Source organism: Arctopsyche grandis, chromosome 3, assembly GCF_051622035.1.
Source record: "Arctopsyche grandis isolate Sample6627 chromosome 3, ASM5162203v2, whole genome shotgun sequence".
In the NCBI taxonomy this organism is placed as follows: domain Eukaryota; kingdom Metazoa; phylum Arthropoda; class Insecta; order Trichoptera; family Hydropsychidae; genus Arctopsyche; species Arctopsyche grandis.
Window position 1 is genome coordinate 10,901,266 of NC_135357.1, and position 16,326 is coordinate 10,917,591.

Genomic DNA, 16,326 nt, shown 5'->3' on the forward strand with positions numbered 1-16,326 from the left:
CACAGCTTCAGCCGGCAACAGCAGTACAAACAATTTTCTTTAATACATTCCATATCGACACGTTCATATATTCCGTAATATGTATGTGGCGTGGATGTTACAGCAGTAACTGACACGATCTATTCATATTATACAACATTCACGCACTCGTACTAACGAATGAACTTTCACTCGTATATGAATATTTTCGGAAACGTCATATTGCGACAGTATTGACTTGATGATACGACGCAAGCAATATTGCGCCATATTGTTGCCATTTGTAATGCATGTATATGTAAACCGATTTTGCCTTGCACTCGTCTAAAACAAGCATGAACGTGCTGAAAACGAGCGGTGCTGTATAGTATGAATAAAAGCAGTCTTTTCTGTGCAGTACTGTGCCGAGCTAACCTAACCATATGGTAGAGTTGCCTTTGATTATTGTACTATTGGCAGCTACATATTTGAAAGCTTTATGATCAGGCCTGTGTAATTATCGCGATGGTTTCGGACTATATCTAAAATTATGTTTCGATGGAATATATATTATCATAATCAAACTTATATATGTATGAAATAGCTTATTGAAAACATTTCACATAAATATCATCGTTTATGACGCCTTAATGTATGTAATATTCTCTTTTCTGCATTGTTTTATTTCTCTCGTTGTAAATGTATAATATATATATTGTCGAATTGATATGGCACATCTGTGATCCTATATACATACATATATTCAACTATAATATATTTATTAATTATATGATAGTATATGTACATCTCATTTATATTTGTATTAAATAAATACATGTAATGAATGTTGAATTTTTTTTTTTTTTTTGGTATGATTTAACTGTACATTGAGAAAAATACTTTGTATCTTAAAAAAAATGTTTGTGCATTAAAATTTTGCATTATTTTCGGTGCATTAAACAATCTCGTATTGTGCATCGAATAAAATATTTCGCCATTATAAAGTGACAATTAAAATATGAAACGAGCATTCAAAAAAATAGATTTTAGGCAATGTTGCAGTCTTCCTCTATTGACAACTGAATGATGTCAGGTCGTAGAGTCAAAGCCAAGGTCGCAAGCCGAAGAGTAAAAAAGAAGGAATCCAGTAGAGAGAAGCGTTGGTCATTGTCGGTTCGTATTTTGATTATTGTAATACACATTTAAGTAGCAAACATCCGCTTTTCAAGTAGTAAATATTTTTTTGAATGATCAAAGCAAATTTTCGAATGCAATATGTATCCGTCATTTTGAAATGCACACAATTTTTTTGTAATGTACAGAAGCTTTTTTTAATGTACAAATTTTTTTTTGTATTTGTAGGTGTATGGATAAATAAAACGAAAATTTCTTCTCAAAAGTTTATGACAGAAAGTTGAAGAATTTCCACTAGTTGACACAGAGCAGCGGAAAAAAGTTTTACCGTATAAAAAAATTAAGCGAAGCCTAAAACTACAAGCTTAATATAATATATCAAGTGCGAGAGGAATATTTGCGTCACATACTGACAGTTTTATTACATACATGTTACACTTAAAAGGAACTGCTTTTGCAAGCGATACTTATAATAGAAAAATTGGATAATATTCATTTAGTTATGGGCTCAGGTGACTTTTTCCATTAATATTTTAACTATATTCACTATTATGAAACAACCAGCTTTTTAAAATTATTTACAAAATTGCAACTAATATTGCCATGAATTAGAAATACGTTTACAGGAAAAATCATTAGTATATAGAGAGCAAATTTTCAAGACCTCAAAGCTTACTGTCGTCTGTTGAACTTCGGCAGAATTGACACCTTCAGTACTATGGAATAAATGCGACATCAATTCCGCAAAAATACAACAGAAGTCAGTATTTTGACAAATTTTCCTACAAAACATTGATAAGTGAAGGTTATGCTAAAAGGCGTACAATTATTATAGACGGGCCAGGCCGTTGATAATTCCTTAAGATAATCGACCACCATCACAAATATCCGATTGACATAAATTATTGTTATTTTTTTTAACACAGACATTCACAACATGCAATGGTTAAAATTCAACTATTATATTCGTATCCGAACATACGGAAGAATCATTTAAAAATGACGAAATAATTTCCTTAACATTATATACAGACATAGGAAATAATTTAATTAAAATTTTCAACAGTTAAAAGCAAGTGTACGTACACGACAAGCTATATCATATATTATTTTAATAATACATTCAGAGAAATATATATATTTTAAAACAAAATATAATAAAAAGAAATCGACGAATAGACACGTCGGCTTTCAGTAAAACAACAAGGCTTAAGTAATTTGCTCATTTTTTTTCAGTCATCGCTATAATATCTCGTTTAATCACTAATCATTGCTTGTACTCTCGTTCAAATTACACTAACCTAAACAATTCACTGGAAAATATAATACAACAACGCCGTTGCAATTACCACTCGCGTACATTTGCGAGTGACTTAATGTATCAACAAATCAAGAAATTCATACTTTTTGTCCAAAGTGCTTTCATTACAGATCTCACAGTTCAGATTACATACATACATATGATCATTTAATTCATTTTTTTTTTAATTTTTATATCACTGGTGAACGTTGGGATGCTGCAACGTTCGAAATTATAACATAATATTAAGCGTAGAGAATAAAAACAGAAAATAGACATTCAATTCAACAAAATATGCGTCGTCGAAAGTTGACTAAACACTTATTTAATGGTGAAACATAGAAGAGGTAACGTTCGTTCAGGTTTTGCATTTCACTTGACGGGACCTCGGCTTCGAGTGGCGATGATTCTTTTGACGGGTGCTCGTTTTTGGGGCTCTTGGACCTTTCTCAGCTTGGTGGCGTTACCTTTTGCGGGTGCGAAATCCACAGGAGTGGGTTTTGCTGAAAAATAAAACAAAAATATGTTATTTTATAATAATCTTATATGCTTTTGATCAATCGTTTCATTGTACATTATACAATTCTCACCGTCAATGACAATCTCGACTTTCCTTTTGGGTGTTTTTGTTTTTTTTGATGGCGAATTACCAGCAACACTAGTTATTGAACGGCATCTTAATTTTCTTACTGAAACGTTTGATTCTTCTTCGGTTGTATTTTCATTGCTAGCCGTTGCTTTGTTTGTCGTTTTTGATTTCAAAACTTTTTTATACTGTACTTTTCTTGGAGCCTGTTTATCATTACTGCTACTCGGTAGAGGTGTAGTGCTTATATTTTTAGATTTGCTATTTTTAATTGAAGTTCTCTTTTTGGGTGTTGGTTTCTTTTCAATGTTGGTTTTAGTTTTTTTAGATTCTTTTTCTGCTATCACATTTTCGTTTTGTCTTTTTTCTATGATCTTCATAACTTTAATCATGGCCGGTGTGAAACATTGTTCATTTGAAACATTTTCAGATTCGTCGTTTTTAGCAAGGGTTTTTCCTAATGTTTTGCGTCTGTAATTTTCAACGACTTCTTTCATAGCATATGTTGGATTTAAATTAGACAGATAATCTTTTTGCAAAAGAATTGGAGAAGCATTCAGTTCAACAGTGTTTACGCTCACATCAGAGGCATTTGATACTTTACGGCTTCTAGGATTTTTGCTGTGGTTCTTCTCAATTGTGCATTGACCGTTTTTACCTTTTTCAATTTTTCTTGCTATGCTTTCTGGATTTCCCGCTAGAATTTCGGCCCAGGTGTATTGCTTGTCGGAGCCGAGGAAATTACCAAATTTTCCAATATTATTTTTATTATTTCTTCCACCTTTCTTTACTTTTATTATATGTTTCGTCGATCTCAGATTTTTGGGAGAGAATTTTTTACTCGGAGTGTCGTGAGCCAATAGTAAAGTTTGTCTAAGCTTAGCAATTAAATCGGCATCTGATACAAAGAAGTTTCTAGATATGCAAGGTTTTCTTATTCCATCGTTGGACAAACTTTCTCGAATTATATTCATTTTGAGATCATTCTCCCAAGAGTTTCCGTGAAGGTTTTCTCGTCCGAAAACTTTGACGATAGCATTCCTTTTCAAAAAGTCGGGAGGCGTATTCTTAGATGGATTTTTATTAATCTTTTTTGAATAATTAATTCTCTTTCTAGGTGTGAAATTACTATTGAAATTCAAAATCATATCTTCAGCAGTACCGAAACCATTATCACGAAATTCATTTATGAATATATTTTTACAATACCGATAATCAGGGTTTTCGTGAAATTCAAGTTTTGTTATGTAATTGAAATATTTTTCGATAAATTTTGGATAGGTTTGAGATTTAAAGCACACTTCCATCAACCGCTTGACGTCTTCCATGTAACTCTTTTTAAGGGCATGTACTAATGTAGGATCTTGAAGCATCTCCGGCTTCTTCCACGGAAGACTTCCTGTCAACCAGTCTAAAATATTATAACCTAAGTTTTCAAGATCAGAACGCCTAGAATGAGCGCCGATATGAGAATCTCTTGAACTATATTCCAACGTTCCATCGTGAGCCTTTCTCTGATCCATCATAAACTCTTTATGGGTACCATCGGAATCGATGAACTTTGATGCCAAACCAAAATCTAATAGATACACCTGTCCCGGAGATTGACTGCACACAGCTTCTTCAAAATGATTGATTTCATTATCGTCTCCGTTATCGGAGCACTTATTTTCATGCAATTGATTGTACGGTTGAGTAAAATGTATTTTGTTTTTTGCGTTATTGTTTTCTAACAAATCTTGATATGAATCGTATGAACATATAGAACTATTCAAATCTTCATAGTTGACGTCAGATTTTAATTTGCGTAAATTAAAAAGGCCTTTCATACGCATATTTTTGCAATTCCCAGGCGGTTGTGTGATTTTAGAGTTTTTTGATAGGCTGATAAATTTCGAAGTTCGCGATTTTTCAACATCGCTGCTATCGTCGTCTGTTTCATAGTCTGTGTTCGAATTGCTAGACAAATAATTATGTAAAACAAAATCCTCGTCGTAATAATAACTAGCATATTTTACTTTTGGTTTTGTCTTTATGTCACTTTTTCTGGTCACCGCGTTTGTTTCGTTGACCTGGCTGCAGTTCTGGCTGGTGAAATTTGACCCGTTGAATCCGACCATTAGATTTGAGCTCTTTATGTCCGAGTGCGCATAGCCTTGACAGTGCAAATACTCCAAAATGTCAATTATTTGAGCGCCCAATACGAGTACGTTCCGCAATTGCATTGTGTGTGTACTCGACAACCTCAGAACTTTTTCAACATCGCGTTCATAACGAGGCAAGACCAAAAACCGATAGCGTGTATCGTCTAGTAAATGTGATCCATTAGCGATGTAATGCGGCATGCCTAACAATTTCAATTTCTTTTCATTCTGCCACTTTTTTACTGCAAAGAAAAAATTATATATATAACATTATGTATAAATGATAAATATGATTCATAGTATGTAGATTTGTAATACTTTTGGAATGACGAGCTGTTCTTATAAGACAGTGGATTTCTACGAATAAAGGCCCGTTGGAGTGCGGTTCAATTTTTATAACATAGCGAGAATTCTGAGCGTTGGCTTCTTTAGTTATATCATCAGATGCTAAATAAATTTCGCCAAAACTTCCACAACCTGTAAATAAACAAATTTTATTAGGGTACGATTTAACTGGACATTGAGAAAAATACTTTGTATCTTGAAAAAAATGTTTGTGCATTAAAAATTTGCATTAAACAATCTCGTATTGTGCATTGATTAAAATATTTTGGCATTATAAAGTGACCATTAAACAATATGAAACGATCATTTGAAAAAATAGATTCTAGCATTAGAATAGATATAAAAAGTGGCAACGTTGCAGTCTATCGCTATTGACAATTGTCAACTGCCAAGTGTTTACTTTTGTTTCTCACTAGTGAAATTTTATTTATTTTTATTTTATTTTACATAGATATATACTAGGAAGGCTTGACAGGAAGACCCCAATGCGCCTTGACAGGAAGACCACAATTAATTACAAACAATGCAGCATTTTTATTACATAGATCACTGTATTTCGAGAAGCCGAAGAACACAAAATTAACAATTAATTAATTAATCTATTGAGATATCTATGGATTTTTAGATTAATTTTTTTTCAAATTTTACATAAATTTTTACATATTGTACATTAATATTACAAAAGTTTTGTGAAAGCAGGTAGAATTAATTTTTGCCAATTTTTAAGGAACCGTTTCAACAATGATCAGATAAAATTGGCAAACTTTGATAAGAAACGATCGATTTGGACTCACAAACGTCCAAATCTAACCAGCAGTATGTTAAATATTAGCCCGGGATCGAACCCAATAATCTCTTGGGGCTAAACATAAACGCAACCACTTAGCTATACTGCTGGTAGATTTGGATGTTTGTAATCTTAAATAAATAAAACCAACCCTAACCAAACCATAAATAAATAAAACCTAACCAAACGTTGGTTTGGATTTTGGTATTCGCGACGTTACCGATAAAGTTCATCTGTCATTTTAATGCACATTTCATCCACTTTTTAAGTAGCAAATATTTTTTTCAATGATCAAAGCAAACTTTATAATGCAATCTGTATCCGTCATTTAGAAATGCACACAAATTTTTTGTGATGTACGGAAACTTTTTTTAATGTACAAATTTTTTTTAAATGCACATTTATTTTATAAAATGGACGTTTAGATTTTTCCCATTTTATTTTATCTTTTTAATTTATACCATGAAGACCCAACAAGTAACCCCAATGCGCCTTCCTGGCCAGAAACATTGTACATTCGATACAAATATTATACAAAGTATATAAATACATATCAATTAATATTCACAGAGACATATATGGTCAAATTTGTAAATTTGCAGCATTTTATACAATTCAGTGATATTCGAGATTGCTGAAAACTCGAGATTTTGCGGGAAAATGGGTAAGGTTGCCAATTTGTTGGAACCGTTTCAATGAAAATCAGATAAATTGGCAAACTCTGATAGGAAACGATCGACCTGGAGTCACAAATCCAAGGTCTGGCCAGCAGAAGTCAGTGGGATTTGAACCCGTGACCACTCTGTTCAAAGCATTATATGCTAACCACTAGTGTAGCATATAATGCTTCTCTTTTTTTAAAACTATCCGTATCATATGAAATATTCACCTATCGGCTTTCCAATCCTCCATTGTTTTTGAGTCACATCAGTCAGAATCTCCCCCGGTGGCAGAGGCCGGTCAATAATAACACTGCTGTTCAATTCGCAGCTCTCCGACATGGTTCTGGTCCTTTTTCGAGCCGGTTCTACGGCAGTCGTCGCATCAGTATCGCAGATGCGACGCCCCATTTTAGTGAATCAATGCATTCATCCGTCTGAATACAATTCTGTAGAAAAAAAAACCGCATACAAAGATTAAAAAATGAATTTCTTTGAGATAAGATACCACAGTCTCATAAGAGCCGTTTAATCTTGCTATGACGACGCAAATGCTAAAGAACACAAATGAACATTCAGAAGAGTATTTATATGTGACACAAAACGTGCAAACAAGAAGCCTTGATTAGCAACTAATCAAATACACGTTGCATTGACATATGGGTCACTTCTAAGGTTTCAGTTTGATGAAATTATTTACATGAATATGTATTGTACTTAAGTTTGAAAAAATATATGAAACAATACACCTATTCCTTGATTTACAGAAATGCTTTATATTTGAAAAAGTTGTCTTTGAATCAGTATATTTGAAACTTTACATAACGAACGAGACTATTTGGAAAACTCTAACCAGAAGTCTTCTTCAGATCAAATATACCTACTTTTTTGAAATAATATATTGCTTATTTGAATATTTTCTATTCACATCAATAAGAGCTTTTCCATTTTATTATATTTATACACCTTTAATATTGTCTTTGAATATATTTTTTTTTCCCACAAAGCGAATTTTAGATTATCATATATATAATATCGCTATTCTGTGTGTCTGTGTAAGATAACGCTCGCTGTTCTATAATAGTCGTTTCGACTATACATACATACATATATAAGTCACAGTTAAAACACTGCCAACAAAACGTATGAATATAATACGAGCATTAATAAAAAGATCAACAAAAAACTTCTATATATATATACTGTTTACTACCAATGTCTCCTCTAGGCAAATAAGTCTCTGAGCATTTAGCGCCATCTATTGAAAATTTATTTAATTAATTTTTCTATTGGTGTTTTATATTGTTTACTAGTGGTTTTACCCGGCTTCGCTCGGTATTTGTAATATTAACAGCTTAAACATAATAGTAAAGATTCAGTTATTTTTTTATTTAATTTATTTAAATCGAAAATAAATAATATTCAACGATATTGATATCGCCGTCATAGAAACATTGATTTTTTTTTTCGATGTTTCCAACAAACCTTACATACTTGCGACTTGCCAACTCAATTTCATTAGTCGAGTGATGTTTTCACGAAAACCTAATCTCTCCATCTAACTTATAGTTGAAGTGTATTTCCTGTTGTAATATATTTTGACCAGTTGGAATGTAATTTGCCATATGAATTAAACGGAATATATTCCAACTGAAAATACACTTCAACTATAACGGCAGTTGGTAACAGGTTAGATGGAATATATTTCAACTAGTCAAAATATATTACAACTGGAAGATACACATCGACTGTAACATATGTAGAGTGCTGTGATAACCCATGCAATGATATTTCATCGGGCACAACAGTAGGATTTAAATAAAATTCCAATAGAACGAAGCTCCGTAAAGTGAGGAATGAGTGTACAAGCAGATGTTTGGCTCAAATGTCATTTTCACTTTCACTAAAGAGCCAAAAATTTGAAATAATGCCTACATGAGTAGCATTTAAGCCAAGAAAAGTTTCAACCCGGTGGAGTGCATTAAAATATGATAATACTTTTCTGCAAGTCGCATAAGGATAGTGTATTACAGATATTTTCCATACATTTTGAAAGTCTCAGTATGTATATAATAAAATAAAAATATTAATTAAATTTGATATACTTGAATGAATGTGTTCAAACAAAAGAATATGTGAGACTATTGTTTTTTAATTTAATTGCTGAAAATCTCGTTCAGTTGGTGCGTGAAAAGCTTACGATACAGCAACGCTGTTCATATTGAAATCAGTTCCTGGGCAGAGCCGGGCATTTTTAGCTTAGAGTAATAATACAAAAACAGTCGAAAAGCAGGATGTTATTTCGATAGTAGGAAGTGGCCGAGCATCTGACTGCTGGGTCAACATGTTTTGACGTTTGCGTGCAAACACAACAAACCGGATATGAGGGGCCAGTCGCGTCACACGCTTTGAGAGGCGCCTCTGCCGGAAGTGGAGGCTCGGGGGCTCCGAGAGACGCGGATCTCGTCCGAGAAACACGAACCAGAGTGCGAGCGGGACAGAGCTATGGTGGTTTGGGGAGAGTGCGAGCGAGAGGGAAGAACAGCCGCTCGTCAGCTGTACCGGCGAAGAGGCGGGAGGGGCGAGGGAGCCCCGCCTGGGGGCTGCCGCTCGGGGGGCGAAGTCTCCGCGGGACTCCACGGGCTCAGCCCTGACGGGGGCCCGGCCTGGGGCTTCTCACCTGCGGGGGCTGTCGCGATCGTCGCAGCCGCAAACACACGCACACTCTCACGCACGACGCTTGATTTTTACCCGACAATTGAGAAAGTGACCACAGCACCGACAAGTTGTGCGCTACTGTACCTCTGACTGTGACTGGCTGTGGCCTTATCGCTCGAATTCTTATCGCATGCTATTTGTCATATAAACCGTTTCTATTTCAAATATATATGTAACGGCAATGCGTAATTCGTCGCGACGTTTGAATAGTAGTGATAAAAAATAAAATGACGATTCTCAGACAACTGATCAAATTCTCAGCTGTTTGGATCCAACCTGTACCTCGATTCATAGAAATATTACTAAAATGATTATATTGGAGTAGGAATTGACAAATTGTATACATAACAAACAAATACAAATCAAAGAAATAAAAATAAGCGGCACATTTAAAATGCTTCTACAGCTGACGTAATATTTTATTGGTAAATATACAACTATGTTAATTTTCCAAAGTGCATACATATCAGTGGTGTGCGGTGGAAATTTCTACGTTTCTATCGAACAGCTTTACTTAAGGGCGCTACAGACGCTCTGGAATGTCAGAGCGGTATGTCTAGCGGTAAACCTTGCGGTGAACGAACAGAATTTGGTTCGACGTGCGGAGTACTGAATACGCTTCGACCTGACGGTGAATGTTCCTACACACGTTACGGTCTGCGTCAATATCGGTCGCTGCAAGGTCGACCTCTCCGTTATTCCAGAGCGTCTGTAGCGCCCTTTAGGTGTGCGCGAATAGGATAAAAAAGGGTGCGGTATAACGTCACAGCATCCTGTTGTATCCTATTCGGGCAAATGTAACAGAGAAATTTCCACCGCACGCCACTGAAATTTAACTGACATTAGCAATGACAATAAATTAACCTTGTGAAACGGTAGTCATGGTATGCCTATTTCCATGAGAAGCTCTAAGTGTTCGAAGTTCTTCGTTTAATTTTCAGTGGAAGCGAGCTAATTTTCAATCGCGTATAAATTCAATGTGTTAAAATTGAATGTTTTTGTTTTTATTTTGCCAGAATAGTAATGGCCGTAAATGTGTGCGTTACAGCCTGTCTCTTGTCGTAAACAAAAAACACCAGTGACAGATGCGTCAGTCGCCGTCTGGTGTTCGTGCGGGTCGGTTGTGCGTTATTGTTGCGTGCAGTTTAGTAATGTGTGGCGTGGGTCGGGGTTGCGCCCCCGCGGTATGTTGAAGAGGTGGTGGCTGCGGCCAGTGGCATTCAACCTGCGGCTCGCACCCCGCTATGGAAGCGCCTGATTCCGACCACTCTCTCACCTGGGAAGACTTTTTCGGTACGAAACTCTTCTACTAACTTTTACAACTTTTGCTTATTTGACTGATACGCTCTGCCCCATCCCTGTCAGCTAAAACATTTTCAAGCTCGCTTCAACTTTTACTCCGTCGCTTAACAATAAAGTTCAAAATAATAGTTGATGTCATAGATTCTTATCTAAATTGTACTTATATACATACATACATTAATTACTTCTTGTATGCATTCACTCGAACATTTGTAATTGCGTGTAAACAACTTGTTAATATGCACTTCGACCGAATGCATATTATGAAAGATTAATACGAATTTAATTGAAACTCGTCTTTTTTTATGCTGGTTCATTAAGTTTTATGCAATAGTTTCAGAAAACTGGTGAGGCAAGAAATATTTAATTAATTACACTTAAAGTCGTCATGTGAGTCGATGCTCGGTTGATTGAAAATAAATTATTCGGAAAATTAAGATTTTTCCACGCTTTCGGAAAAAATTATAAAGTCATAAAAAAATTCACTTCAACACTGCGTTTTTCCGCAGTGATTAAATGGAGTTGTAAATTTTATTAGTAAGTTTATATTCCGTTCAATAAATTCGAAGATTACTTTACGAGTATTGAGAGAAAAAGATACAATTCGACTCTAATTGGCTACAATTGGAACCAATGCCTAGGTCATTGAATTCTTTCAGTACGGTCATGAACGTGTACAATCAAATCGTTGACTCTTTTCTTTTCATTTCTATTCTTTCCTCCTCCATTTTGAATACATAGTGCATAACTTGCGCCATTTCATTACATAGCATTGGAAAACTGCAGAAGTACCAACCTATATTTTTATACTAGATTCTACATATCTCCCCTTTTTAACTCTTTTTATTTATGTATATTAATTCAATCGATTTTGTCATCAATGTCATCATATTTTATTATATTTAGCGACGTTATCGTCCCGCGTGGACACATATCGCATGGGTGAGTCATCCATCGTCAGGTAAAATCATTCTCCGCGGTCATGAGCGGTTTACTCGAGACCGGTTTTCCAAACTTACATTCAAACACTCGAACACAACAACGCACACTTACACAAATTAATTTTTTAACGTACGTACGTCAGTTAATTTGAGCCGTTCGAGTAGGCGCCGAAAAAGTTCTTTGGTCGTGTTTTCCGATGTGTAGACATTTTTTTTTGTATTTTCCTTGCGCGCGCGCTCACCTCAAATGTGACAAATTTTGACCATGACCTAAAAGCGTATCATTATCGTTGATTGTTTACGTTTACACTGCGGAAAAATTTAAATACCCCGCGTTCGCTGTTGAATCAATAATTTCGGTGTGTGTACGTATTGTAATGTGAAATTTTAGCACAACAGTGTAAACTCAAAATTACATTTTTGTTTTCAGTTGAGAATTAAAACTGTTTTATACACAATTATTTCATACTATTTTTTTCAGTTATAGTTTTATAGGTTTTACTCAGAGTTGGGTTTGAAATGCTTCTGAAATATAAACATACTGATTTTGACAAGTGAATTATACAAGGTTTACAAGATAACTATATATTATTGTATGTATGAGGTACTTGAACCTACTTATTAATTGTCCTTTATTCTCATATTTTTGAGTCAACATTAAAATCTTTCCAATTTTTTCAATCTCCTCAATTTTTTTCACGATTAATTATGCATAAAATTTTGTCGTAATTTGGTTGGCTTAGGTTTAGAAGGTAGTTCTCAATATTCTATTGAATTGAGAATACGCTTCCAAATTAGTACTTGGAATGAAAATCCTTAAAATAAGAAAGATATTACAATTAGTGGCGTAAATATGTAGTATGACGCGGGGGTATGCGGTGCATGCGAGCCTTTAGGGTCGGGAGAGTCTTCAAAATGATATTCAAATATTAATACACACTAACTGAAAACAGTCAAATGTATGAATTATTTTTTTTTTAATATTAACTCTGCACTCGAATGCCGTTTTCCGTATTACTCTAATGCCGCCACTGCGGCAGCATTCGAGCATATTACGTTAGTGTCATTTATACTTTTATTGGTTACTCTAAATCTTTGAATTTTCATTATATATTGATAACAAAGATAATTTTAGCATGAGTGCATAATAATAAGTTAATAATTCGTACAAGTATAAAACTTGTTGTCATTTAAGTGCAATGTTGCAACATTTTACGGGTCATAAAATTTGAAATTTGAGTCCATGCCATTCGCCATCTAAACACACAGTGTTATACAGGTATTAGGTTATTTGTTTTGTATTTCGAAAAATACATTGGAAAGAAATTGTCATTATTTCAAGCAGATACATACATTTTCAAATTATGGGTGTTCTTTGAAAATATTTTCTACATTGATTAATTATTATAAAGAAAAAAAAATTTAATGGCTATTCTATTGACCAATTGTATGTGTTTTCGTCAATAAAATTAAAAGTAAAAATATTTTTTTATTTTTACTTAAAACAAAATTACTGAAAAACGTTTCGAGTTTACGGTATTAACACATTAAAAATCATCGAGTGCAAAAGGTTAACATGAAGAAGTTCAGAAAAAGTCTTTAAAATATCTGATTGCAGAAATTTCAAATTTACATATAGGCTAGAAAGGACATTTAAAATTTGTAAGTTTATTTATTTCATTGGTAACTTTTGCATGCGGGCCACATTTTTTCAGTTACGCCACTGATTACAAGAATAACTGCAATGATATTGTAGTACTTATGTACTTATGGTCTGTTCCTTTTTTTTGGCAACTTTCACAAGCTCTCTCCTGTAATCGAATTATTATGTAAATAGATTATTCAAATTGCTAGAATCTGGTCAAAATTTGAAAGAGAGAAAGCTGAAATGATTCTATGTTTTATTTATACGTAATACAGAAATGTAGTAGTGTGACTTCAGCGGTGGCTTCTCTATGCAGAACGTGTTCTATGGTAGTGAGCTCAAAGGTTAAAAATAATGCGGAGGTGTGTGTAGGTGCCCACGAGACGCTTCAAAGGGACTTCCAGTGGCTCATCTGGAGACCTGGTCTCTCGGTGGTGTTTGGACTAAAAATACCAATGTGGCGCGTGGGCGAACAGGAACGCCCGTCGGGTTCAAAAAACCCCGTCGACTTCACCACCTCAAGACGATCACATATCAAGTTCACTGTCAACCGAGAAGAGACGAACTGATCTGTGAAATTGTGGCTCGCTTTCACGACTGGTTCTGGAACCGCACTCTTGGGTATCAGATGCAAATTGCTCCGCGGCTTCACACCGCAGATTTGCCTGCGTCTGCTTGGTGAGCTTCCCATCAGGTCGTTTCGCAACGAAAACCCAGGACGAGTGCTGGTGCGACGCCAGTCAAGTTTCCTAACGTGGAAACAGTTTCAAAACCAGTTTCTAAACAGATGCCCGCGGACAACGGTGGCTCTTCCACAATACATAGACGACATTACATCGATGGACTTACATCCACTATTTCAAAACTCAAAATCGATTTAGTCAAAATTAGTAACTGTTATATGATACCCAATTGCATATTATTGCTGGAGATGCAACTTCACACTATAATTTGTGGGAATACTTTCATAAAATCAAAATGAGGAACCACCAAGATTGTTTCAAGTCTCATACAAAACTCAGAGATTCAATAGACATTATAACTCTGGTGGCATCTTGGGATGTTGCAAATATATCGTATATGTATATTATACTACATATTTCGAAGAAGCTGTAAAACCTGATTAAAAGTTATGAGATAGGTTTCACTGGAGAGCAGCTGCTTAAAAAATTGCGGACCATGATTACCAACCTTCGATCAATGGAATTAATAACAAGGAAAAAACAGGTAGACTTTGATCTCTTGATAGAATTACTTCTTAATATTGGAATTGGAGGCGAGATGGTATGTGTAATAAAATTTGCAGTTCAGAAACAATAAACATTTTATGGGTGTTCGACTTTATAGCGACACCATTATTGACTTGCAGCCATATGGCGTTGAACCGGTTCAACGTTACAAAATTACTCGTACCTGTTATCGATAATAATCAATAACTTTTATTTGCACCTATCTACTGTGTTTTATAGGAGGCAGTAGGTTGTCCTATCCCAGGAAACATGCCAAAGCAATCTCCAAACTAAATAGTCTTATCGTTATTAGTTCTGGTCTTGATGGTATGGTTATCAATAGTTTATTGTTGATGGGTACACGTGAACTTGGAACGAGCAATAACAGAGTATTATCTTGCTGATATTTGAGATGTTACACGATACTTCTTTTCTTGTCAGTCCACTTGTCGGAAATAACAACGTAATTTGACTTTGATCTATGAGGAGGAGTGGGAAAAGTGTCACTGCAACCCCTTCATTTGGATGCTTCAAATCAATGAAAGTGACTTTGAATGAATATTATTTGAAGTTTTGTAGCTAGAGCTTACATTCTCAATATCCTAAATTGTGGAATTGAAAATTTCGCCCAGAATTATAAGCCCAATTGTCTTCCTAATAATAGGCATTTGTGAGCCAACTGGTCACCAATTTTATACGTACACACAACGTGCAGCTTATATTATATATGTACATATGTAGATTAGGGCTATCATAGTTGTCGAGATTCCGGCCGGGATGTTCGGAAATTGAATGATAGAAGGTGGAATTGGAAAAACTTATGATTTGAGTTACAATCATAATCATTTATTTCAATATTCTTAGCTCGTGAGCTATTTAGACTGAACCTTTGAGCACTTTTTGTATTTTTATTTTGGTATCATATGAAAAGAAGGTGGACAAAGCGAGTGCTGGACTGGTACCCGATAAAATTATAAAAATGCGTGGGGTTAGATAGATGAGAGTTGCGCAAAATGTGTGATTACAATTTTGGCGCCACCAGGTATTGAAGCCCGGGACCGAAAATCCCTTCGCACGCCTCTGTGTATACAATTAAGTAATTGCAGGCCACTTGGTGAAAAGGTCACACGGTAAAATTGACTTTAGGACATTTCATCGCGAGGACAGCTCACCGACAGATTTCGAACAATAATTTTCAAACAAAATATATAATTTATTGTTTTGTTGATAGAAGACAATTAGAAAGTTTTCAATTAATTTTATTAAAAAAGAATAATTACTTACGTATAATTCAAAAAATCATTGCTCCAAATATTTGAATAACGGTTTCAATGCACATTTCAAAAAGTACAGTCAAAATGAAAATTAAAGATTAATATTGTGGATAAAAAATATTTACATAAAATCTGTCAGTGAGTTGTCCCCGCGATGAAATGTCTGTTCACGGGTAAAATTGCCGTGAAATGAGCGCTAGGATGAGGGTATGACTACATATATGTATAAAATATGGGATGAAATATGCTCTGGCGACTCATATTTGCACTTGTCTTTAACTCACTGCCGCCCTTACACCTTTCA

The 16,326-nt window shown here is 34.8% G+C and overlaps 2 protein-coding genes across 2 annotated transcripts in view; one reads left to right on the plus strand and one right to left on the minus strand.

Moving 5' to 3' along the window:
- Positions 1-1,350: 1,350 nt before the first annotated feature.
- On the minus strand, positions 1,351-9,842 carry bsd (back seat driver). The gene is made up of 5 exons (XM_077446909.1): positions 9,594-9,842; positions 7,144-7,362; positions 5,441-5,599; positions 2,983-5,364; positions 1,351-2,895 (listed from the first exon to the last, which is right to left on the minus strand). Exons 2-5 carry the CDS (start codon positions 7,322-7,324, stop codon positions 2,765-2,767), a joined length of 2,853 nt encoding a protein of 950 aa, XP_077303035.1. The 5' UTR covers positions 7,325-7,362; positions 9,594-9,842; the 3' UTR covers positions 1,351-2,764.
- Positions 9,843-10,720: 878 nt separating this feature from the next.
- Positions 10,721-16,326, plus strand: part of LOC143923068 (uncharacterized) — a 32,088-nt gene continuing 26,482 nt past the window's right edge. Inside the window, exon 1 of the mRNA XM_077446566.1 lies at positions 10,721-10,924. Within this exon, the coding sequence (XP_077302692.1) occupies positions 10,876-10,924 (49 nt within the window). The 5' untranslated portion in view covers positions 10,721-10,875. The remainder of the gene's footprint in view (positions 10,925-16,326) is intronic.